Source organism: Balearica regulorum, chromosome 4, assembly GCF_011004875.1.
Source record: "Balearica regulorum gibbericeps isolate bBalReg1 chromosome 4, bBalReg1.pri, whole genome shotgun sequence".
In the NCBI taxonomy this organism is placed as follows: domain Eukaryota; kingdom Metazoa; phylum Chordata; class Aves; order Gruiformes; family Gruidae; genus Balearica; species Balearica regulorum.
In genome coordinates this window covers 50,593,146-50,620,048 of record NC_046187.1, presented here as the reverse complement: position 1 = coordinate 50,620,048, position 26,903 = coordinate 50,593,146, and the positions used below count along the sequence as shown (strand labels likewise).

At 35.0% G+C, this 26,903-nt stretch overlaps 1 protein-coding gene across 1 annotated transcript in view; it reads right to left on the bottom strand.

Moving 5' to 3' along the window:
- The window catches only part of SGCZ (sarcoglycan zeta), a 482,281-nt gene that overhangs the window by 214,386 nt on the left and 240,992 nt on the right, over positions 1-26,903 (bottom strand). Inside the window, exon 2 of the mRNA XM_075752098.1 lies at positions 3,293-3,487. Coding sequence (XP_075608213.1) covers positions 3,293-3,487 — 195 coding nt within the window. The remainder of the gene's footprint in view (positions 1-3,292; positions 3,488-26,903) is intronic.

The following is a 26,903-nucleotide window of genomic DNA, read 5'->3' as shown; positions in this document are numbered from 1 at the left end:
AGCTAATACAAATTAACATTGCTGCAATTGTCAGCCAGCAATGACAAACTCATGCCCTGGCTCTTCACGACCCCTCGAAGTGAAGATTACTATTGTTTTCATAAGAAGTTCAACATTGGCTTATGCTAAAACAGCAATAATTTAAAATTATATCAAAATGTCAATCAGTTCAATTTCAAAAATTATTTTATCATGGCTAGATTCGTCTTTTGTGCAAATACTCTTTAAACTAGTTTAGCAAAAGTATTTTCCTTTTCAAAAGGTTTCTAGCTATACTTCTGACTTCCTACCACTGCCCAGATACACAAATACAATTTCTAAGTTTATATCTGTACATATATATGTGTGCATGGAAGAAATATGTGTGTTTCAAAGCTACTGCATTCTTTCAATACACAAAGTTTAGGTTCATAAACTAAACTATTTTACTCTCAGACATCTGTCACTAAGAATGTGACTCCTTCAGACTTGATACAAATTTCCCACTGGTGCTCAACTGTGCATGTGTGGACATAAGCATCAAGATTTTACTGAATTTCTTAACAACAATCTTCTAGCAATCAGTTTTTGAACCCATACAGAGACCTTAATGTGGATACTAACTAGTCAAAGTAGAAGACTACCATTCCATGAATCTGCAGAGGAAACCTGGAATTCTTCAGTGTATGATTAACAAAATGGATTCAAACATGATCCAAAGTAATGGTTGTTATAAAAGCAGAAGTAAATAGTGACAGATTTTTTTCATTCTTTCAGCCTTAAGTTATATGATATGCCTACAGCTATCATATATAGCTTTATAACATTAAATAACCTATTGTCATGTCATTTAAGTACTATATTTTTTAACAGTCTCTTTGTAAAACAAATGTGTGCACCTTAAAATAAACAATTTCTGGTCATAAACCACAGTTTTATGCCTATGGATTCTGGTTTTTGCAACAGTTTAACCACAGATGATTCCATAAATTTATATAAAAGTTGGAAGACAAAAACAAATCAGTCCTGAAGCAGTACATTTCATTAAACAAAAGCATGAAATATATTGCCATTAAAAAATTAATGCTTAATAATTTTATGTCAACAGGGATATACTACATATGAATTTGATTAAGAATGATCTGGTGGTGGTATAAACATTGAAATGCTTCTGTTATTCTTTTTAAGTACAAAATCATTTGGAAACAGTAATTTTTGCAGATTATTCATAACAAACTGTTAAGTAGCAATTTTCATTTCTGAGGCAGTTAAGGGGTATATGATATTCCAAAACGAACAATGTTCCCAAGCATATGCAATGTTTTTGAGGGGGGGTCATATGAAAGAGGAGTGATATGCTCCACTTCTGTTTTCCAAATCGCTTACTGGTATATATGACTATGGTAAATGTGAATATACAAAATTAATTTTAATTCTGTAACAGGAAGGTTAAAGATTAACTCACACTAGTGAGTGCCATACCATTTATCTGTATTTATAAAAAATTCAGGACTATTAAAGATGGACATAAGCTTTGTGGTTTCTGAATTGTAATAGTGAAATAACAAGCTTATAAATCAAGTGCATTACATTTCAAAGACTATTTTCATGAAATTGTTAAGCCAGTATTCGCGTAATTATTTCAAATACATACATTCCTCAAGCTATTGAAGCAAGGTCTGCAATCTACTAACTACTAAACAGAACTGCTAAAAAAATCCAGTTGTTCCCTGCACGAGTTTCCTACACTGATTTAGTGATTCACCATAAATCTTTAACTTTCTAACAAAGCTTTGACACGCATGAAATAAAAATATTTCAAAATATCTTTTTCAGTTTCTTTTTTAAAAGATTTTACATTCAAATTGTAAGTTTTAAACTGGATAGTGCTATAGTAGCTTGTAATGTGGAAGGTCAAACATTGCCTAGATATCGAAGCTGTATTTTCAAATATTTTACTGGAATGCAATCTTCTGCACGAAGAAAAAAATCTGTGCTTTTTAAACCACCTTCTTAATCTATTTAAATTTCTATGCTTAATTCTTCTCTGGAATAATAGCAGATCATTTTACTGAAATCAACAGGTATGCCTAAATATGATTCTAATACAAATAGCAAAAGCATATGTGAATATTCTGTTTTGCAAGCACATTATGCTTGAAAGCACATTATGAATGAAAACAAACACACACAAAAAAACCCCAAGCACCCCCCCCCAAAAAAAAACCCCAAAAAACTTCCAGCTCTTCAGTACATATTAAATTCATACAGTTGTCAAAATATGAATCCAACATATTCATCCACTAGTGACAACTCAGAAGGAGCAATGTGTTTCCACAATACGTCTCACCAGACAAGGGTATCAGATAACCCTACGCATTACAGAACATCAGCCGATATAGAACGATTTTATACATATGTTTAATTCTGGTTCTGTTGGCTGTTTTTTATTTCCAATAAACTAATGGAAAATAGAAATATGCTCTGAACCTAGGAATTAGAAATGTATTATTAGCTACATCAAAATGTGGCTTATGAAGTTCAAAATCCAGAGAGAGAGAATACACTGATCCTAGCAGAAGCACTGCTATTTTAAACTGTGGAGTGTTCTATCTTTGCTTTTGATGTACAAAACCACACTACTCCACTGCCAACTAGTGAGCACTTCTACCACCTTTATCCAAACAAAGCTTTGAGAACAGCTGGGCAGATAACACAGTTTCCACTGAACGCAGGTGTTCTTTCAGGTGTACATGTGAAATACAGACTCGGTAACACTTTGCTGCTATTAAAGATTCCAGATAGATGGAGGCTGTTTCATAAAAGCCTGTGGCTTTTATACCCACCTACCCCTTCTTATCAACATCAAAACAGCTACTCTAAGTTCTAGGTGAAACGCAGTCCAAATGGTCAGTAAACTCTATCAAAATACTAAGAATAACATAAACTAAAAAAGCCACCCTAAGTTGACCTAACTAACAAGCAACCAAGAGATCCTTGGGGCAGTCACCATGATGGTGATTTTGGTTGGGCAAAAATATAAATAAATCTAAGATCCAGATATCTTAGAGCAAAGATATGTTTTGTTAATCTGCAAAGATTAACGAAAAATATCTGAAAATACAGGGCACAGGTCCACTCACTGCAGAATATACAAAAAAGGTATAAATATCTGAAGTAACGCTCAAAGAAGGATACATGATTTTTAATCCAAAATTACAAGATTTGTATATAGCATGGTAAAGGAAAGAGAACTAAAACTACAAGTTCTTACTTCAAGAAACAGGGTACATAAAGTTACTGCGATACTTACCACTGTGAAATTCATAACCTTCAAAATCCATATTGTCATTGCTAAGTTAACAATCATGGTAACCAACAGCAGAAGGACAAAGAAGTATAAGCACCTCTTTCGCCATCCATAAATCCCTACTGGGTAAAACTGAGGATGTTCAGTTCTTGGAAGGCTGTTCTGTTGTGTTGCTAATATATACTGCTCTCGTGTCATCTGGAAAAGAAAGATATAAGTCTAAGTAAGCAAATGAGAGGTCTGGTTTTCATAGATTTTATTACATAAAGATTATCTGAGAATGTATAGAAAATCAGTTTCTACAGGCACAGAAGGGATGCATTCATTCATCATCAACCACATCAATGTTATTTTTGCTAGGCATTTAGTAAGAATTTGGTGGGTTTCATTAATTTAAAATAAACCTTTGGTTTGATATTTCAAATTGGACTTGCATTTTGAATTTATCAGCAAGAAACCGTAAAAAAATATTAATGTAATCCATGTATATATTTTACTTTCTATTTCTGAAGACTGTTTTATTGTCCTTTAAGAGGTCATTCAGGAAAATTTGTTTTTGGAGAAATTGGAGAAAAAACTTCATGTAACTTTTTTTTTAACTGGTTTTGATTGAGATAAAAGTTATTTTCTTCAAAGTAGCTTGTAGCCAAAAAAAGTACACTCTTTCATACAAATAGAAGAAAACCCTATTCTTTCTAGAAATGCATCTATCATAAATGGAATCATCATTCTTTTTTTGTATTTAGTAAATTAAATGAATAATTTATGCCAATATACATACGCCCATATTTTACACAAAAGTATGCCATATTTTACACAAAAAGAAACAACAAAACTCTTCAAAGCTTTAATTTGGCCTGTTAGGAGAGAGGGATACTACCATCACCTGTTGTCTTCCTAAACCAGTTTAAGTTCTTCTAGCATACAAGCAAGCAGTAACTGTTTGCAAACTGCTTAAAGAAGTTATCACTAATTCAATTCTTCTTTGGAGCAAAAATGTTTACCGTTTAACATTTTTTTACATCCTTAACTTTCTTTTACAGATATTTACATTCATATTCAGCCGTCACATTGCCTTTAGACTGGAAGGTATTTACTTTTCTCCATGACTTAAAAATGAAAATAAAGCAATCTCAGTCTGTTTACATAAAAGTTCTTCCTGAAACATGCCCATTAAAAAGATTGATTTAATAGGCTTTTTGCTCAGAAGGAGGAAGAAAACCCAAAACAAAGAAATACCAAAACCAAACAAAACCCCAACAAACTTATAAACCAGATAGAGTGATCAGTATGATGATTAAATCTGCCTTTCTTTTCGCTAAAAAGTAAAAAATGCAAAAAAATGGGTCAGTAGAAACAAGAAAGAGTTTGAACCCATTTGAAGGATCAAACAAATGTTGATTTTATAAGATTTTTAAAATGTAAAGCTCAAAAATGTTTACGTAAACATCTGTATTGCTAGATATTTATCCAAATCAAAACTCTTGAGGTTTTACCATGCACTTGTTAGTGAATGATATATTAATGGTATAAATTAACTCACTGTGAATAATTACAGCCACAAGTCACAGAATACACATTCATATTAAACCAATACATCTATCACCGGAATAAGTTAAAACAGAAATAATGAATTTATAAAGCAGTTTCAAATAAGCTAATAAACAAGCATTTTATCATTTTTATTCTTCTCAAACAGAATTGCTTCTCTTTGCCTGTAATTTCAATTAAATGTAACATTTAGCAGTTTGTTTACGTAGCAAACCTTTACAAACAGAACTTCCTTAAACGTCATTTCTCAGTCCTCCCAGAGCAAAGAGTCACCAGGCTTCAAGACCTTAGATCACTCCCTTATTGTATCCTGGCAGTATTCATCCTAGCTGTGTCTGAATTCCTTATGAATTCAGAAACTGAATGCATGAAAGAATTAATCATCCTCCTTATAATGAGTTTCTACACATTTATTTAGCCAGCCATTGTAACAAAAATGCAATCCATGATTACATTTTGAGATTTAAAGTAATTAGTATTTTTTACACCATTTCCATTGTCTTGTGACCTTAGTTTATATATTATTACAAAACAATTACTACCCTTAAAAAAAGTTGAAAATTCAACTTCCAGATTGTGAGAATGCCAGAAATAACATTCCCCCTAAAATTATGAATGTGGCCCAATGAAATACACCCTTTGCATATGATTAAATACAATATTTTATTCCATCACCACAGCCAGGCATCAGTCAGTTCCCTTAGTGCATACTGTTCAACTGAACGAGGCTTGGTGAGGCAGGCCGTCCCCCCTGCAGCCCATGGAGGATAATGAAGGAGCAGACATTCCCCTGTAGCCCATGGAGGACCCCACGTTGAAGGATGCAGAGGCACCTGAAGGAGGCTGTGACCCCGTGGGAAGACCACACTGGAGCGGGCTCCTGGCAGGACCTGTGGACCCGTGGAGAGAGGAGTCCAGGCTGGAGCAGGTTTTCTGGCAGGACTTGTGACCCCATGGGGGACCCATGCTGGAGCAGTGTGGTCCTGAAGGACTGCACCCTGTGGAAAGGACCCATGCTGAAGCAGTTCATGAAGAACTGCATCCCCATGGGAAGGACTCACATTGGAGAAGTTCATGAAGGACTGTTTTTATTTCTCATTACCCAACCCTAATTATCCTTTCCCTGGGTCTCCCAGGGATTGATATTGGGCTCAAGGGTGTTTAATATCTTCATAACTGATCTGGATGATGGGATCAAATGTACCCTGATGAAGTTTACCAATGATAGCGAACTGAGTGAGGAAGCGGACACTTGGGAAGGGAGAGCCACCCAGCAGGAAGACCTGGATAAGCTGAAAGAGTGGGCTAACAAGAACCTTATGAATTTCAACGAGACAAATGTAAGGTCTTGCACCTGGGAAAACACAATCCAGGAGTGAAGCACAGCCTGGGATCTACCTGACTGGGAAGCAGCTCTGTGGAAAACGACCTGGGGGTCCTGGTGGACAATAAGTTCAATATGAGTGAACAGTGTGCTGCAGCAGCAAAGAAAGCTAACAGGATGCTGGATTGCATCAACAAGGCCAACACCAGCAGAGATAAAGTAGTCATTATCCCACTCTACTTGACACTTGTCAGGCCACATCTAGAATGCTGTGTTCAGTTTTGGTCCCTGCTATACAAGACAGACATAGAAAGGCTGGAGAGGGTCCAGAGAAGGGCCATGAAGATGATCAAAGGACCAGAAAGCCTGCCATATGAGGAAAGGCTGAGAGAACTGGGTTTTTTCAGCCTTGAGAAAAGAAGGCTTAGGGGAGACCTTATTACCACAATCATGTACAAGCAATTTTTTTTCTTAAATCTGTTGAATATTTTTCCAATAAACATTTTAATTCTGAAACTGTTCAATATAAAATCACACACCACCAGTTGCCTTTGGACCTCAGGCAAGTTGGTCAGACCCAATTCATGTGACATCAATCCTTCCCAGCCACTCACAAGGATCAAAAACTCTGTTTTCTAAGAACTGCACATATATACATAATAAACAGGCCCAAAGAATTTGCCATTTTCTATGAATATAAAAATATTATTGTGATTTTGGCTTTATTTTTTAAGGTTATTAATCTGGCCAGTTAAAATTATTAGCAGAACTCTCACCACTGATTTGTATACTCCTGTGAAAACTCATCAGCTGATTTTTAAACTATTGAAAACCAAAACAAATCCTAGTTGGTCTGGTAACTAGTACCTGGAGATTTTAAATGTATTAAGAAAAAACACATGTTTGATAAATACCCCCATTTAGTATCATGTTTTTATCACCAGTAACTGAATAGATACTAGGCCATTATCTACTTCAGATAAGTTTCTAACTGAGGAGGAACTGCTGTGAGCTCTGTGCTTTTGTAAATCATGAAAAGGCAAAGAAATTCCAGAACAGTAGCAAGACAAGCTATTAAAATATTTTTTGAAAGTGACTTGCATAAGCCTTGATAAACCATGCAATATGATAGAACATCTTTCAAAAAACTGGTCACATGTAAAAAAACCTGACAAGTTTTTGCCAAGAATTCTGATTGATAAAGTGCACATACACTTTCTATGCAAAACCACATACATACAGGTATTTATGAATAAATATGTACATATGCAGATCATAGAAATGCATACAAATATACACACAAACTTTTGATGACTGAGTTGCTATTTTATCCTATTGAACTTTCAAAATACATTATAAAAATAAACATTTTAAACTAGGTGACTAACATCTTATTGATGAGGAATTATTATTAAATGGACATTTTAAAAAAATCTCACTGCAGTATATACCTAATGCTATTCCATTATTCAGGTCTTGTAAATACGAAACAACTGGTCACATTTCAAGACGAGAAAAGAACTATGGTTTCAAAGTTTAAGTGGGTTTCTGACATTAGAATGCTTGAGGGTCTGAAACCAAAAATAATTTAATTACAGAAGTACTCCATTAAATATTTGAAGGGTTTCAATGTTAGCATCTTAAACTGGTAACCTCCATGGTGCACACATGCATATATACACAAAGTCATAAGTAGCCCAGAGCCACACACTAAAGAAATTAGAAATAACTTCTGTGCCCTGATAATTATTGAGATTTCTAATTCAAACCCAATGTACTATGGGATACGTTATTCAGTAACTACAAAGAAATTACATCAGTTCTTACACTGAATAAGTATCATAAACAAGATAAAGGAAACTATCATAGCACTGTAAACTATTTAGTCATGTCACAACTGTACCTGAATATATTTTGCAATTTTTATTTTCCGCTACTCCTACGCTTTTTGATCTTTTCCAGTACCATAAAAATATGATTATGCATGTTCACTAAGCACAGGTGAATCTGAGTAAGCACACAGCATGAAATCTAGATCGCAATCAAGCCAATGACCTTTAAACTATTGATATTTTAGGGCCATAACGTACTATTGGAACAGATATCTTAGACTTATAGAAGTAATTAAAGAATGGACCAGAGACATTTTACATTTTCAAAGTTTATTTTAGTCTTTGGGAAAATCTCTTACAGAGGTAAATTTTCAAATCAGAAAAATGAAGGAGAAGACAATGAGCAAATGAACTAAATCTAGAGGGTAAGATTGTTGGTATAATTCCTGAAGTTAGGGTAGCAATCTACTTAAACAAGTGTTAACTAAAAATGTTTAGAACATGATTATGCCTTGCAAATAATTCTCTAGACAAATTTAAATTTATCTTAATGGGTAACGGCTCTTTTCTAAGTGCCATAAAAGAAGAATCAGATTCAAAACTAAGGAATGAAATAAAAGGATCATTGTTCTTAATTACAAATTGTTAGTCAAACAGGAGAAACAATCTAATATTTACTGTTAAGATCTGAGCAGGCAATTTGGCTTCCAGCTTACTAATTTTCTGAAAAGAAAATTTTATTATTTTGTGTATTTTGAAGACAAAATATGATTTTTAGTTCAGGATCATCTGTACATATACTCTAAACCTATGTTGATTTCATTCATCTTACATTTTTTAAAGTCACCCAAGAATACAATTAAATGTATTAAAAGGTAACTTTTTTACCATTTTGCAGGGGGGGAAAAAAAAATTATAAGAGATACATTTAGATACAATATACTTAAATGGTAGAGGTTGGGTGCCACATGGTAATACCATCCCAGTAAGGCAATTCAAACATTCTTCTCAAAGTGTGGTTGAATAAAAAACAAGATTAATGCAGTAGCTTCTCCATGACACACCGAGAAGCTCTAAGGAAGATCACCTCTCTCCATGTGCATCCAGATGCTTAAACAGGTGGAAGGCTAAACTGGGTGCAATATCTTTGATCAAAGCACAAGATGCTTTAAGAAACAAAGATAACTACAGAAGAATGTGATTATACTTAACAGAAACAGAAGTTATCAGAGGGCTTTTACACAGCTTGATATGGCTTCTACATGTTTGAAAATCAGGCAATCTAATAAAAAACTGGTATCTCAGCAGGGATGGGTGAAGGTAAGAAGAAAGAAAGAAACTTCACAAATGATTTTTCAAGATAACTGCAATTTTCTTCAGATCTAAAACAAGCATTCTTCTCTCATAATTCAGGCTGAGACTCCAGTGTTTTTCCTATCCCAAATCTATGTCTCAAGCAAGCAAAACTCTTTACAACAAACAAGATCTCTGTCAGTGTCATTGTGCATATGAGGAACGGAAGGGAGAGAGAGAAAGTTCTCCATAGACAACAAGCAAACTAGTGGAAAACCTGAAGAACCAAATCACTTAAGTCTCATTCCACTGCCTTCCATTTAGCATTGCTTTCAGGGTTTTTTTCCTGTTTTAGAGAGAATACAGGTTTGGGGGAATTACAATGAGAGCTGGTCAAAAAATAGTTTTTCTAGTTCATGTTCTCTCCCAATTTCTTTTTAGCTTTCTGAGAAGCTCAAGTTTAAGGTCTCAAGAGTTCCACAATCCCTGCAGCAAATGCTGTAACTCAGATTGCTTAGAGACCCTCAGTGCTCTCTAATCTTACCCAGATTTTCTGCTAGCTTCAGTGAATCAATTTCACTTGACAGTCCTTGCTATTAACCAAGCTTTCCTACTCCTACCTTTGAGAAAAATATTAACAGATATTTTTAAAGTATTTAATAAAGCCTGTCTACATTCCCAAGAGTATAGAGCAGAAAAGTCAAACTGAGTATGTTTGAAACATCAATACAATCATTAAAAGTGATTTGAAATTATCAGTGAAGAGTACTCTTATTGTAAGCATGTCGATTTATTGAAATTTACCCATTTGAACCAACTCCCAATAAAATGGAGATGGATGCCATCAGACGTTCACCCATACTCTGGAGTGACAGAAAAACTTTTCTTCTTTTCTTTCTTTTTTTCTTTTTTTTTAAACTGCCAACATTTTTTAGAACATTCAACATTTACAACTTCAACACAACTATTTTGTTATATTTCTATATGAAATAAAAACAAGAGCATTACTTCTTTTCATGACCATTCTTTTGAGACTTCAATTTTTTTGTGATATTTCTTATTAACAAGAATTACTGACAAAGGTATATCAAGACTTAGTAAAAAAATAACCTTAATGGTGGTAGAAATGTACCTCTGGGAAAGACTGGATAATTATTATAAATGGAAAATATTTATTTAAAGCTAAAAGCAATTTTCAAGTATGACAAGATATTATCACAGTAAGTACTTGTCTATATTCAAAAAACCTAAGAAATCAAACATCTAATTTGACAGATACAAATCTGAAACTGTTTACTACTCACATCATGAAACAGATAAGCCAAAAACTAATATGATTTTTGTTACCTCAGGTATTGTAATTGTAGCCCGGCACATGACACTGCTTCTAAACATTTTCATGACTGATTGATTCTTTGTGCATTATTTTCTTAATTCATAGACAGAAAAACCACTGTGGTTTAACCCAGCAGGGAGCTAAAACAACCACACAGCCATCTGCTCACTCCTCCCCACTGTGGGAAGGGGAAGAGAATTGAAAAAAGTAAAACTCATGAGCTCAGATAAAAACAGTTTCATATGACGGAAAAGGAAGAGCATGATGATGATGATGATGACAACAATAATAATAGATTACACAAAACAAGTGAAGCACAGCACAACTGATCACCAACCGCTGACCACAGCTAGCTCCTGTGCCACGGCCCTCCCTGGCCAACTCGACATCATATCATATGGAATATCCCTTTAGCCAGTTTGGATCAGCTGTCCTGGCCATGCCTCTCCCAGCTTCTTGTGCACCTCCTGCAGAAGGCTCATGACTCCTTGCTGGCAGGGCCTGGGAAGCTGAAAAGTCCTTGACTTAATTGTAGACACTGCTTAGCAACAACTAAACATCAGTGTGTTTCGACATTACTTTCGTATAAATAAATCCAAAACATAGCACTATACCAGCTACTAGGACTACAATTAGCTCTATCCCAGCTGCAACCAGGACAAAAGCATAAATGAGTTTAAAATATAAAATATAAAAATACAGTATGACAGCAGCTAGACCCAATAATGATTTGAGTTGGTAAGGAACATATTAGCAATCAGATGAGCTGTAGAGGTGAAGAAAAACTATAGCTACCAGGGAAAATTCTTCACATCAGCATTTAGAGAAAAAGAAATAATAACTAAAAATCAATCTGCTCATAACTAGCTGTAGCTCAGGACATAGATGATTTACCAGAACCAGCTGGCTCTCTCCACTCATCCTGACAGTAACACAGCCTCTGGCCAGCAGCTCGTGCTGCGGACAGCTCTCTTTCTGTATGATGCTACAGCAGGTCATTCATTTTGCTTCCACTCTACGCAGTATGTGGCATTAATTAAGCTTACAGTTGAAATGTTATTTTACTGTTCTCTTTATAGACTTTAGCTGGAAGTTTACCATACATAGTGAAAAAAGTATCACACAGAGCAGGAAGTGCTGTAAGAACCGTAACATTTCTTACACAGCAAATACACAAATACTTAAGTTACACCCCAACCTTGACTCTAAAATCAAGAGTTGGGATGAAATCAATGAGGAGTTCGTTACAACAATAAATACAAAGATGGCAAGCAAGCGGCTTGTATCTCTTGAAAAGGCCTTATGAATAAAAGGATGGATGTTATTCGAAGGTTTTTAAAATGCCAGACAGCTATATACAAAACTCTTGCTGTCACTTCCAGCATGTGTTGAAGCAGCTAAATTGTTTCTTCTCTTCTGCAAGGGTTTGGTACTCTACAATTGATTTCCAAAAAATAATAGAAACAGATGGTATCATCTTGAGTTAGTGGGGATATATTAACTACTGTGAATAGACTGACAAGGTAGTAGACCTGCATTCTTAGACAATTAAATATTGGAGGGAGAGAGCAGCTTCCTCTGAAAACATCTTTATCTGGGCTACAATTGACACCTACAAAGTCTTCTCCTTATGGTGTGAGCAATTCGAGCCTTTCTAAAGGCAGCCAAAATCATGTCAGCAACTGATCCTGGTATAAGTGGTCACTGGGCCACAAATTGTTGGCCAGATATCATAAAAGCCACATCTCTATTGTACATTACTGGCAGCAGAAATCAGTGTAAATCCTTATTGCCCTGATGGGCAATTTTAACATTTCTCAGGTTTGTTTTTTTTTCCTGTTTAGTATAATTGAGGTCAATCACTATTAAAACTGCAACAGTAATTCAAAAGCTTTGAGAGACTATAGTCCTTCTGAGACCTGCACTAGAGTATGTCACAGAACCACAGAATGCTTGAAGTTGGAAAGCATCTCTAAATGTCATCTAGTCCAACCTACTGCTCAAGCAGGGCACCCTAGAGCAGGTTGCTCAGGACCATATCCAACTGGCTTTTGAATATCTCCAAGGACGGAGACTCCACAACCTCTCTAGGCAACCTGTGCCACTGCTCAGCCCCCCTCACAGTAAAAGGGTATTTCCTGATGTTCAAAGGGAACCTCCTGTGTTTCAGTCTGTGCTTATTGCCTCTTGTTCTGTTATCAGGCACCACTGAAAAGAGTCTGGTTCCACCCCCTTTGGACCTTCCCTTCGGGTATCTGTACACATAGATAAGATCCGCCCTGAACCTTCTCCAGGCTAAACAGTCACAGCTCTCAGCATTTCCTCATAGAAGAGATGCTCCAGTCCCTTAGTCATTCCCATGGCCTGTCACTGGATTCTCTCCAATATGTGCATGTCTTTTTTTCTAATGGGGAGCCCAGAACTGGATACAGCACCCAAGGTGTGGCCTCACTGGTGCTGAATAGAGAGGAAGGATCACCTTCCTCAGCCTGCTGGTATCACTCCTCCCCGATGCAGCCCAGGATACTGTTAGCTTTCTTTGTGGCAAGGGCTCATTGCAGGTGCATGTTCTACCTTCTGTTGAAAAATACTCCCAGTTGGGATACAAACACAGACCACTTCTTTTTAAAAAGCACTTAATCTTAAAATTAATCTCTTCAGGAACTGATTGCTGAGTAGAAAGTACTTACATTAAGTAGGCCCTCAGTCAAAGTTTAGGGACCACTGGGATTTTGGAAAAATTTTATGCTCCATATTTTATATTGGCTATGGCTAGACCACATCCTAGTCAGTACCACATTACAGTGAAAGATGATTCAGGGGAGGCTTCACTCGTTCACTCTTCAATCTCCAACTTGAAAAAACGTACTTCCAGATTGACTACATAGGGAGATCCAACTACTACTGCCAGGAAAAGGTGTGAAATCTGAGGGACTTCAATATTCTAATCTGAGAGTTTGATGTCTTTTTGATTCAGGCATGGATTTTTGCTCTGGCTACTTTCAGAAACAGAGGTGCAACTGTACTCAAAACTCCAAAATTGTGTTTCTTAAGCAACACACTTGGAAACCCCTTTGCACCCCTGAAAATCCAAAGGAAAGAACATACAAATAAGTTCACGATCAAGGTGTACATAAAGTCAGTTGATTACATAATTTATGTGGTTTTAAGTCTAATAATTCAGAAGAAGAATCTGTTTTTAATTCTTGGCCACAAAGAACAGTTTTGACATCAGTGTCAACAAGGCTTAAGTCAGCATGTCTTTACTGACAGTTTCCTTGGCTTTATGTTGTCAATTAGAATTCCATTTCTTTTGCTATGTCAATACAATTAGATTACTACAGAGACTTCATTACAGCCACAGGCAGGACAGCAGCTGAGGTACACAATTTTCTCCCTATGATGCCAGTACTCACTAAACAGTTATCGGAACAATTGTCTATAAAAGGACAATAAATGTTTGCATCTTGAATATTGTCCTCCAATAAAATTATCACTTCACAAAAATGGATACCAGTGAGCTGATACTATTCCCATTATTACTCAGAACATTTATGGCTGTTCTGTGTTTAAGATATTTAATTGTAATGTTCACTGCACAATGAAGTTCACAGCATGTTAACAAGAATAAATAATCATGTAATGAATTGAATCATATTTTTCCCACTATTCTGTGAAATGTTTCTAAATCGTAATGTGTTATACTGAATTCTTCAGGAAGCTGGATTCAAATACATCTCAGACTATGATGTTTCATAGTAATATTCTTTTTAAGTTACATTTTTAACAACCAGAACACTTCCAGTATATTTTCAGTGTATTTTTAAAGAAGCTTTGGTTTCAAAAGCTTACTCATTACTTCACTTTATTTAGCTTTATAATCACCTAAACTTGCATGTTGTGTTTTAGAATAACTTTTGAGGTGTTCTATCTAGCCTCACTGTCAACATGGTATATTATAAACATAACCTTAATTAAACTAGGTGGAATCACAGAAGCAGTTTAGTAGCAGCAACACAAGATTCAGTATAGCTAAGTTGCCTTAGAGAAAAGCAGATGCCTGAGGAGACAAGTAGATGATGAGTAGACTGCTGAAAGATACAGCAGCATACAGCACTAGCACCCGTTATAGATCTCTGGACTTTATCTCAAATATTCCTACTACTAGATAAACAGATTAAATTTGTTTTACTGAATAAATTCTAAAAGTCTATTAAAATAGCAACAAAATCAGGAAAGCCACAGTAAATCACTAGATTTTGGTTCAAAGCCCACCACTTTTAATCCTCATGGGCCTTCATCTCTGTCACTCTACACATCTCAGTAAGCCAGGGCATGGCCACAAGCACTGTGACCAGCACTTTATATCTTCTGCTCAACTCCCTCTCTTAAAGCCACTGAGAAGAAGGAGACGTTCTCCACTAAGATGGAGAACGTCTTTGTTAAGGATATTCCATCAGGAGAAAACCTGGCAACCACATCAATGGAAGATGGCAGGACCAATATTTCAGTAGCTTCACACAAACTGGCACTAGCTTTTCTCTCTGATACATTTGGTTAAATCAGTTCTAGTAGACGGTGGCATAGAAAAGCATAATCTTCAAGAGTCAGGAAAGAAGTTTTAAGAGAAGCAGATTCCCCAAGGGAAACAAACTTAGCTGGACCGGAAGAAACAGGTGGAATGAACACTTGAACTATGAGAGGAATGTCCTCTAACTAGTTCATTCCTACCTGTAGGTTGAAGTCTAAAATTCTTGTGGTGGGTAATCATGTAGTCCACGATCAAAGAACAGGAAAGAGATGGGAAATGTGAACCAAGTAACAGGTTGCTAGACAGCTGAAGAACAAGCTTTTAAGTACAGTTCCTTTTCCTCTTATTTGCACACACGTGTAGTGCAACTCTCCTGTATGGCTGGGAAACAAATGCTTGTAGATCTAAAGCCACAAGTATGTGTCTTCTGGCCTAACACGTTCATCTCCGTTAATTCAAATTAAAAATACATGGACCAGATATTAAAGCATACAGAATGAGCTGCACTAAGTGCTATTATATGAAGAACAGGAGTATGCCTTAAAAAGACAATGATTACATTTTGGATTTGACTTGTATTTGTTGAGCTGCTTCTGTGATGTAAGGAGGCAACAATACCATACCCCAAAGTGACACTGAGCTTTTAATTCACCAGTTTAATCTTAATGTGAATTTGATGACCTCATATTCAATACGAATCAGATTCCCCATCCTTTCAGAAGATATCTGAATCAATAGTAACTATAACGATATCAATGTGCAAACAAAAGTCTTGTTTTTACATGAACACAAGCATGCATCAAATCTTACTGCTATCCACAGCTCTAAAAATATAACCTATATTTAACCTGTCTTCCTAATAGAGTACAGCCAGAAAATAGCAGAATTTATCTTAATAAAAAAAGATAGATCACATTGCCAGAATTAGATTTTAAAAAATACATCTCTCTCTCTCTCTCTCTCTCGTAATCTCTCATTTTATAGCACCTACCAACATGGGGTCCTGCTCCAGTCTAAAAGAACAAAATTTAAAAATTAAAACAAGAGACAGGTTTTACCATGGGATTAATATTAACATTTTTTGTTACCACCATTGTGCTGAGATAACACTTATGAACAACCCAATAATTACAATATTCTGAGAATATTTTAATGAAATTGTATTGATGGAAATGGTTGGAGAAACAAGCAAAATAAATACAGATTTCAGTTATTATCTATAATTTGACCATGTATTTCAGATGATACCATAAAGCAAGGGAAAACACTCGAGTTGTTAGTGCAGACACCAGGAATCTAAGATGAAATTACAGTTCCATTGCTTAACTTTACATGTTCTTAATTTAATATTATATATCGGACAAAGTCCCTAATTTCTTTGCCTTTTTGTCTTCAGCATTTCCTCCCTTACATTAAGCTCCCTCATCTTCCTTGTTAATAATGGATGTAACAGTTCCCTGTGATTAGTAGTCTCATAATCTATAAATATGGTTTCACAGTAATGGCCTGTACCTGTGCCTGCCTCTTTATAAACAGCAGCCATGGCATATTAACATTATAACAAAACTCTTCTCATCTTTCCAGCAGCCACCAATGACATCTCACACAAAAAAAACCTTATACCAACAGATGATGAACATGAAGTGCAATTTGTAAAACTTTCAAATAAGAATAACCTTCAGAATCATCTTCCTCAATGATCTGAAAAAAAGCATTAAATACAACAGTGAATCAACATCTACTTTTTTATTACATTAAATTTGAAATTATGTTGTTGTACTTTTAAAACTATCTTTAATAACTAAACAATTCAGTTCTATATTTTAGAAAGCAAAAGAATTTTTACTTTCTTTTCAGATTTTAGTTGATATTTTGGAAAGAAACGTAACAAGTATATTTGAATGCTCCTAAATTACTTAAGATCTCAAGGTGAAAAACATTTTGACAATATTTTCAAAACCTATTTTAAATGTGGCTGACAGTATTAAAGACATAATATTCCTTTGGAAAAGGAGATCTAAACTCCTAAATCACCTTGGCAAAATTTTCACCTTGGAAATTTTGTTCATCAAAAATGGAAGCACATCCTTTATTTTATTCTCATAATTATATCCACATTTCTCCATTGCATTTCTGTTTGCATTTTCTCCTTCCAGAAAATGCATGCAGAAGTACATTCATTCCCTAACAGTCAACCTGTTCAGATTTAGCAGGTTACAAAGCACTGAGAACAGAAGCTCAACCACACAAGAGTTGTTTCCTTATTGAACAGGGGTTTCAAGAACTTGCTAATATTGAAGATATTAAATATCTAATTATTAAATGTCACATTTTTGCCAGGCACATTAACAAGTCCTTTTTCCTTTTCCTAAATTTTTCTTTTTTCTTTTTTCTTTTTTTTTTAAATTAATCAAAAGGATGGTGCCAACGTCATGGGTTAAACAATAGAACTGAATTCAAATAATTTCTGGGGTAAAAATCTCCAATCTTTCAAGCACTGTGGGAAATCTAGAGAGATTTATCTATATGTGGTCATCTATATCTCTTCTGTATCTCATCTTTACTGCATTCAACTACCTTCAGTTCTTTACTGGAAGGAACTGGGATAAATCCTTTGTTAGTCTACTGCAGTTAGAGGTTTTTCCCTACTTTCCTCAAATAAGTAATGAAAATTAAATGAGACTCACCCTATATATGTGCGTTCTCCCTGCTGTAAAAAGAAAAAAATATAGCTTGATAAAGAGAAGACTGATTGGAATTGAACAAATGAAGCCTTCTTTTTATACTAAGAGATTGAAAGAGGATCCAGTGCCTATGCCATTCTTTCTTCTAAGATACTTGTAAGCACTGTTGGAAGAATGGAAAAAAAAATAACTACTCTTCTCTGGAACGATACTGGGGTAGCTTTATGAATAGACAGTGTGCCTGCCTGTCCCTGCAAGAAGCTTGGGTCAGCAAAATGGAAAATTGACAAACGTGACACACTTGATTTGTTGGAGACTGTGTATTCAGATGTCACTACTCGGTATGATTCTTGTGAACAGGATATTCAGGGGAGATTAGGTGCAGCAAGGAGAGATAGACAAACTCCTTAATGATCTGGAAGAAGACAAAAGACTGGAAAACAAAGATTTTTGAAGATGGTAGTGTGGAGACAGCTATAAAAAGACAGAACAATGAACAGATGTCCTCCAAAAGTCCATTTTAGCTGTACCAGTGATTCAGACTGGAATTTATAACTAATTAGATATCCATGGACAAGGGGTAAAAGCCTACTTAATGAGCTGTGAGGAAGATTGGCATGATCCAATCAGTACAGTTATGCAAAGGAAGAATGTATGGAAAGAAAAAGAAGAAACACACCAAAAAAAAGAAGGTACAGAGCTGTGGCTCAAGAAGCAACAGATTTTGCAGTAAACAAAGAACTGGGAGAGAAGCCAAACATTCACTGTTAAAATTGGCAAAAGTAAGGTAATTCTCTGTGTATTTTGGGAAGGCAGCTAGCACATCAGCAGAAAACACCTTTGCATAGCCTGGAAACTAGCTGTGACTGTCAAAAAGCAAGAAGAAACTCTTACTGAGCACAATCTAGGAAATTCATGAAACTTCAAGAGCCAGCAAAAATCTTCAGCAACACAACAACCAAAAAAAAAAAAAAAACAAACAAAAAACAAACCACCAACCCCCCCAAAAAATCAAAACAAAAAAACCCCAAATTGAAGAGATTATTTCTTCAATAGTTTGCCTCTACCACCCTATCTTATCAGTAAGTGAAAGCCTCTGCAGTTTCCTATAGATAAATTCTGTCAGGTTAATAAACAACGTATGTTACTCTTCAGAGTTAATTTGGCTTGTGTAAGCTCACCAGTAATTAAGAATCATTCATGAACACTCTCATCAGTATTTCAATATGAATGAATAACTTTGTAAGTGTGGCAGAGACAACATACTTGAAGTATAGTGGAACCAGAAAAGAATGTCCCATTTGACCAATTTGCTATACTTCACCCACGTTCAATGAATCAAGCCTTCTGATCTGAAAAATTTAGAATACTTCCTCTTTTTCTTGTAGTGATTAATGATGCATAAAGGCAGAGTTTGCAAAAATCTAATTCTTTCTCTATATTGTATTTCTGATGAGGACTATCCTCTACAAAGAATTCCTAAATTTTATATTTCTGATCAACAGACTTACTGATACTTGATATCAAAGTCTGAAAATAAAGTCTCTAACATTTAAGAAAATTCCTACTGCATTGATGCATTTTTCCTCAGTAACATTAATTTTTGGTCGATGCATCCTATTTCTTGGTCTATTATCTCCTCTTTATGCAAACCTCTGGTGATGCAGCCTTTGCACACTTCCTGTTTCCAGACATTAATGGACTTAGGATCTTCACTCAAGATGCTAGGGCCATTCCACAGTAAACTCCAGCTCTGTGGAAAGCTAATTCCTTGCTAACTTCAGCATATTATTGAGGCAGTTATTCCTTTATAGAAAGTGACCTCATCATTGCTTTAACACTAGCTATTCCTTCTACTCCCATCATCCCTGTCAAGCTCTCTTCCATCTGCTAAAGCAACAACGAACCTACCATTTTTAGGGTTCCAAAGCTTTCCATTCCTTGCAAGAACATAATAAACAAACACACTGAAAATAATAAATGCTTATAATTATTTTATTGACTCAATTTCCTTAGTTATCTGAATTATTTTAGGGATTCTGATCAGAATTCTCTTAGAAATTAAATATCCCACTCCTTGTCCCTTCTCCCCAAACTGTGACTTCTCCTTCAGAGAGAAGCATCATTTTCTTTGGCATGGATTAATTTCAAGGATTTTATAGGCAACGCCAGCTGCTGACACCTAATTCCTCAGGCAAGTGAGTCACACATAAACAGTATTTTTCTACTGGAACAAGCAGTGAGTAATTATTTCACAGTGTGAATAAATGAATCTCTATATACCTTCCAAAGTCTGTATGTACTGCATGACAGACTACATGACATACCATGTGACATCCACAACACACAGACTTAATAAAACAGACTGATTCTCCACCGTACATTTCTTCAGATTAACCAAATAGGATGTTTGACAAATGCCATGCATCCAGCCCATGTATATCTGTGTCGTTGAGAGAACTGCTTTTCTGGACACCTGAAAAGGTACTTGGGAGCTGCAGAAAAACAAAAATCTGTCTTCTTTATGAGTTCTGTAAAATATTAGGAATTTAACCGTTAATGTGAGAAATCTCATTATAATATTTGGTGACTCTATAATTTGCTGTTGGATTATGACCTCCATACCGAATTCATAGACTGTGGTCTGAGTCCCATGCAACGTGACTTAAAGCAGCACTCCTTCTGAAAACCATCTCCTTCTGCTTAATTTCTAAAATGGCTACTAAACTTGCTTTTTTTCAGCCTCCCATCTCTTCAAGTAGCCCATGATCAGGCTTAAAAGCCATTTTGATCTTTATTTACTTCTTCTAGCATTCAGATTCAAAAAGACTAATTTGCTGGAGACATAATCAGCGTTTTGTCAAGCAGGATTACATGCACCTAGAGAATCAGCATCCTCACTAATTGCAAAAACTACTGGAGGCTATTACAAATGATACCATGCTGCAAAACTTAAAAGTCACATTTCTTCAATCTTGGCTTTTCTAGCACAATTAAATAACAAAAATGTAGTATTTAATAATAAAATCCAAGACATTCCATTATCCTCCTTGTAGAAAGAGAGAAATAAAAAAACATTAGCCTAATAATGCATTACTGGAAGGTACACTGGTAATGGTGGAAAACAGATCAAAAGTTTTAAATATGCACTATAGTAGTCTATATGTACCAAAGTTCTTAATAAACTAATTTAATTTCCTGAACTGAAGACAGTAGTTACAAGGAAGAATCTGGAACATGCAGAAGCATTACTCTAATCTTATCACTTTGCGATGCTGGGAAAATTTCCTTTGTAAAATAGTTAACTTCTAATAATTAATAGACATAGCTTTCATACAGCAGTTACATCAGAAAACTCATATTACCTGAGCAAATAATTAAAATGGTGCTGCAGTTTTGGAATCAGAGTGAATAAGTGAGTGGATTGTGTTTTTATAATTTAGAACAGATCATTTTAAATGTTAGTACTACATAAATACAGAAAAGAAGTTGGCAAGCAAAATCTCACAGACTAATCAATGAGAGAATATTTTCTCAAAGCCTTAATTTTATTTAGTTGGAATTCTTTTGATATATGACAAATACATCATTGGAGACAGGATCTATTTGGTGAACATCAACCTATTGTGAAATCTTACACAACAATAAGAATCCAAATGAGTAATCAGCACAGTATCACTATGGCTCCGAATTCCTGGTTTTGTTTTTGGTTTCAATTTATAACTCATGAGAGATCATGAAAAATAGTTCCTATGAAGTCAGGTAAAAGAATAGTTAAGAGAGGCTGAAGGAATACAGATCAAACATAGGAACTATACACCTCAGGGAATTATGGGAATTAGCTAACATATATACTGAGCTTTACATGAAGAACAGTGGAGTAGGCTTGTGAAAGTAAGCAGCAACATAAATACTTGATTAATTTAAGGGGCATTGTTTAGCATAAATGTTGGTCAACAAATCAGGATCCGTTCAGAAAGTATTTATTAACTGAGGAAAAAAAGGTAAAATGTAAACACTTCACATATCTGTTTCAAAGAATAATTAATTTTCTAATGAATTGCAAAATGGAAAATAACAACCTAAAAATTAACAATAGAATTAAGAACAATATGCAAACATGGTTTCATAAAACATTTACACTAGTGCTCATAAAAGCTTTGCAAAACTAATTTCCAGTGGATTAGCTATGACATTATATAACGGTATTTTGCTGAACTGATTAGCAAATTACCTGATTGGATTCAGCAATTGTGAGTCTCTTTTTACTTAATATTTTCATTAAAAACTTCAGAGAACGGTACACAGCATCATTTATGCATGCAAATGGCAGTGAAGATAAAGAAACTGTGTTCACAGAACTTTAAAAATCCTAGAATTATGAATGCTAAACTAATCATACAGCACTTTTTTATTCCAAAAGGCAAGCTAGTTCTTGGAAATAAACCGAGAATAAAAAGTCAGTTGTTAAATGGGAAAAAGAATTTTAGAAATCATGAAAGGAACCATGAAAAGCGAGGCTGGTGCTGAACAGGAAAAAAAGGTAAGTGGAGCCAAGATGGTTTGGCACAGACGAGAAAAGCCATCACCTTCAAAATTTATAGTCAAAAGTATCATATTGTAGAGAAGGCTAATAACGTTATTTCTACACATCAGAGAAGACAGAACTTCAAATACTGCATTTCTGATACCTCACAAAGAAAAGGAAAAAAGAAAAACAACTGGACTGACACACACAAAGTGAATTATCTTTGGCTTCTAAAGTCAATCACGCAATTTCTGCACAGAGATTCTCACTAGTGGAAATACACAATTACTCTAAGTTCTCTAGAAGGGCTTCACATTACATGCTCATCACTAGAAACTGCTACTGGTGTAGTGAAGCATTGCACAGCTAAACGTTAGGCTGTCTGATGAAACGCAATTCCTTCTCAAACCTTCTTAGTGCAGGTAAAGCTTGCATTGAGCTTTGCCAAAATAGTGTAGACTTCTTCCCATCCGAAGCCTCTACCCCTGTAATCAAGCACAAGGTCTTCAGTCAACTCCAACCTCTTCCACATCCATACACCAAGCACATGTACAGCCATCAGTGGCTTCATTTTTTTTCCACTAAACCACCTTGGGAAAACTTAATAAAATATTGACAGTAAGTACTACAATGACGCACATGTGACAAAGAAAAATGTCGATCCAAAGTATTGTTTTTCCCTGAGCCTACAATACTATTCATTATCAGAAAGGCAATATTGTACAGTTCATATGTAAACTCATGATATGTACAACTAGGCTGGAAAAGTAATGCCCGCCTCTTCAGGACTCTATGACTGGATAAGAGTTTTTTATTTGCAACACTGGAAGAGAGTGGGTAATCAATCCCTTTTGGAATTATAAGGCCAAAAAGGCAATTAATTTGCTTACAAGATCTAAAAAATTGATTTTTTTCTTTAACTCCAGGGATAGGCTTACCACTTTGTTTTAGAACAATATGCCTGGCTTTTGCAGTCAGTAAATATTTCAACCCAAAATTTTGGTGATGTTATGGCCTGCTAAATTAAATAAAATCTATGCATAGTATGTTACAGTAGTCCCATTTTCATATATCTAGACTGAAATCAAACATTTATAGCGCATAAATCAATGTAGCAGACAAAAAAAAGCAGAGGAATCACTATCATTCATAATATGTTTCTCTCTGAGAGGTTAGATTGATCTTCTTGTTTATGTAAGAAGTATCTCATTTTATCATACAGGCTCTTAAATTTCAGACAGATCAAAAAAATGAAAAGCTGCTAAGTTTTTCCCTGAGCCCTCTATACAGGAAGATATTTCACCTAGTGAATACAAAAATTTTTCTTCTGGGCTCTTCCTTGTCTGTATTATACTTAGTGTAGGAGAATGAAAAGTACTGCAATTTAAGCTTATATCAATTTAATGATGAGCAGCATTGTTCCTGAGAAAGGCTAACTGGTCTGATTTAATATGGGTAAAAGTTAAAAAGAAAAAAAAGTTTAAAAATATTTATGCTTAAAGGAGACATTTACTGCATCCTTTAATTATAATTAGCTTCAATTACCAAGTAACTATTGTCAAAAGAAAATGAAATAAAAATCTACTTTACTATATTAGGAAACACCACAGAAATACTTTATTCTCTGAAACACTGACAAAATTGGGTAGCAAGTAACTTTTACCCCTACTTTATGTCTTATAGATTCACTCTGTAGAAAGTGAGTCATTCTTGCCTTAAAAGCCAAGTTTCTGCGACATCATCTCATGAGATCAGTGGGAAATATTTACAAGGCAATCTGGCATGTATACAATTAAAAGTGAGGCCTCTGTCCTAGAGAGGGAATGAATTTAATATTGCAGTTTAAATTTCTAGGTCAGGTATATGAGCATACCCTGATTATCTAACTCCTTGGAAATCCAGTTCTGTGTAAAGATAAAGATAACATTTCTATCTAAGAAATTCCTTTTTCTGAGCAGGAATTTTCCTTTCTGCTCTTTTCAGGATGATGCAGATTCTTCAAGGTGTAAGAACTGGTATCTGCAAAAATATATTTATTTGCTTTATATTTGTCTGTAAAAATTTCCTGCTGCAACTTTATTCACTGTACTGTTTGTTCATTTGAATCATTCATCATATCATTCACCTAAGACTGGTGATAGAGCCTTGCTACGGAAAAGAACTGAAAGGCACTAAAGGCATCTACAGCTTATGATGATTTGGAATAAACAGAGGAATCAAGTCCCCCATTGTATCATTATTTCAGCTAATCAAAGGTCTTTGTCCTGACTTTAAAAACCCTGCTATTTCTAAACTAGTGGGGGAAAAAAAAAATGAAGACGTCAATGAGTACTGAGGATATATGCCTAAATATACATGCAAACTCAGTTAATACTGAAAGCAAGAAGGCACTGCAGAGTCGTACACAAATGGCATATTTCACTTAGTCATCCAAGTTGCGAGTTCCAGCAACATGCAGCAGAAAAGACAATTAGGAAACTGAAATTAAATGGCCAGACTTTGCTACAGATGCAATCCTTGCACACTACTTATGTGTTCCTTGCCAGTCCAAATGAGACAGAGAAAAAAAATATACGCTTCTGCGTAGAAAAGAAAGAAACCAGAACTTGCTTAGCCTGCCTAATTCTACCTATAGCATCACACACTGGGAAACCCTCTACTGTGTATTTTCTAGACTCCACAATGTAAAAAAAAAGTAAAATACACTTTAGCTGTATTTCAATGACTGTGCCATAAAATGAGTTATGTATGCTATAAAAGTAGCAACACTGAACAAAAAGAAGGGAAAGAAGGGGAAAAAATACATCAAAGCAGTGTACCAAGGACCTTATTTATGACAATTAGGAAACATTATAGGTAAGAAAAGCAGCAAGCTGTTTCTACTGCAAGAGTGACAGACCATGTCTTTACTGACTGTTGAAGAGATGTTTGAACTTAAAATCAATATTCAACAGTGTTCTGGCATCATTTTCTACAGTCAATAGTGTACTTATGATACACTAGCAATTGATTTTTGACCTGTTTGTGTGCTGCTGTAATTTCTGTGTTAGACTATATTTTAGTAAAATGTAATTATATATACATGTCTACTTAAAACATGTAGGAAGCATAATTATTGTATACTTTCAGAAGCCTCTAATAGCAATGCTTCACTACAAAATACAGTTTTTGTAGATACTCATAGTGTGTTCATGATTCACGGGGATAATATTATGAATAAATGGATTCACAAGAGAGCTGTTTAAACTTACTGTGATTTTATACTGTGTATAAAACTCAGTTTTCCTATTTGATTAGTTGTTTTAAACAAAAAGCACATCCAAATCAAAATTTCTGAGGTTAATTAGCTTACAACCTATGGATTTCTATCTTCTTCACATAAATTCTGAACTCAAAAGCATTACTATAATGGTATTACTGTGAATAACTCACCATTCTACACTACTTAAAAACTGGTCCTTTTCTTCTGAGCTTATAACTAATGACTTTTTGCTGTTTGAAAAATAGATACATTATCAATATTTTTATACTATAATTGTTATAACACCTTAAAATATCATCACAGTGTTGCAAAAAGTATTTCATTTTTTCTTTTAATATATACGATCTTAAAATATAATTTTAAAAGTTTTAAATATGCCATCTGAAAGTACATCTTACATTTACAAAAACTGCAGGTTGACATATTGTAAAAGTTTGATGCAAAGACTGCCAGGTAGGAGCAAAGATGTCTTTGTGATCCAGGGATATTTAGAAATAATTACGTTGGGCAAGCGCAAGATCAGTCTCAATACCTATTACTGGCAGGAGGACTGAAGGATCCTTAAGCTCCTAAACACAGGTTGCCCACTCCATCCCTTCTCAGTCATATAATTGTTCTGATCACTGTTGTCATTTGGACAAAAATCTCCTACCTATTTTCAAAAAAACAAGGAAGCAGTGAAAACAAGGAGACAAGGAGAAGAATAGGAGAGAACAATGTGCCCCAAATCAATTAATTAGTTGTCACATTTGATTTAGGATATATCCATCCCTAATAAGGTCTGCCAACCACGAATATAGTTTAAAATGCTCTGGAAGTGCAAATCTAATCTCAATCTGTAGCCCTATTTCAGAGACATCACCATCTCTGGTGGTTAAAAAAAAAAAAAAATATTTTGCATGAAACTTCCAAATGTAGTGATCAGACCTCTCCAAAGTACATTTACATGTTTTAATAAATACTATTTATTTAAAAAAAAGTGTCAGAAACAACTACAAGTAGTTAAATAAAACTTTTTAATTTTGTCATAAAAGAATGCACTCACCAGACAACACATTTACCTGCCTGTGAGGAGATAAAACCTGATAAAATCTCTACTAAGCCATACTCAATTAAGGAAATAGTAGAATTTTATTAATAATTAATTTTGAAACTACCAGCTGTAGTATATGTAGTAAAATAGGTTCCACTATTAATTGAACTTTGTCTAAAATATGCAGTATGTCAGAATTATTCTGAATAAAAATTTGTCATTTAAAAAAAGGACAATAAC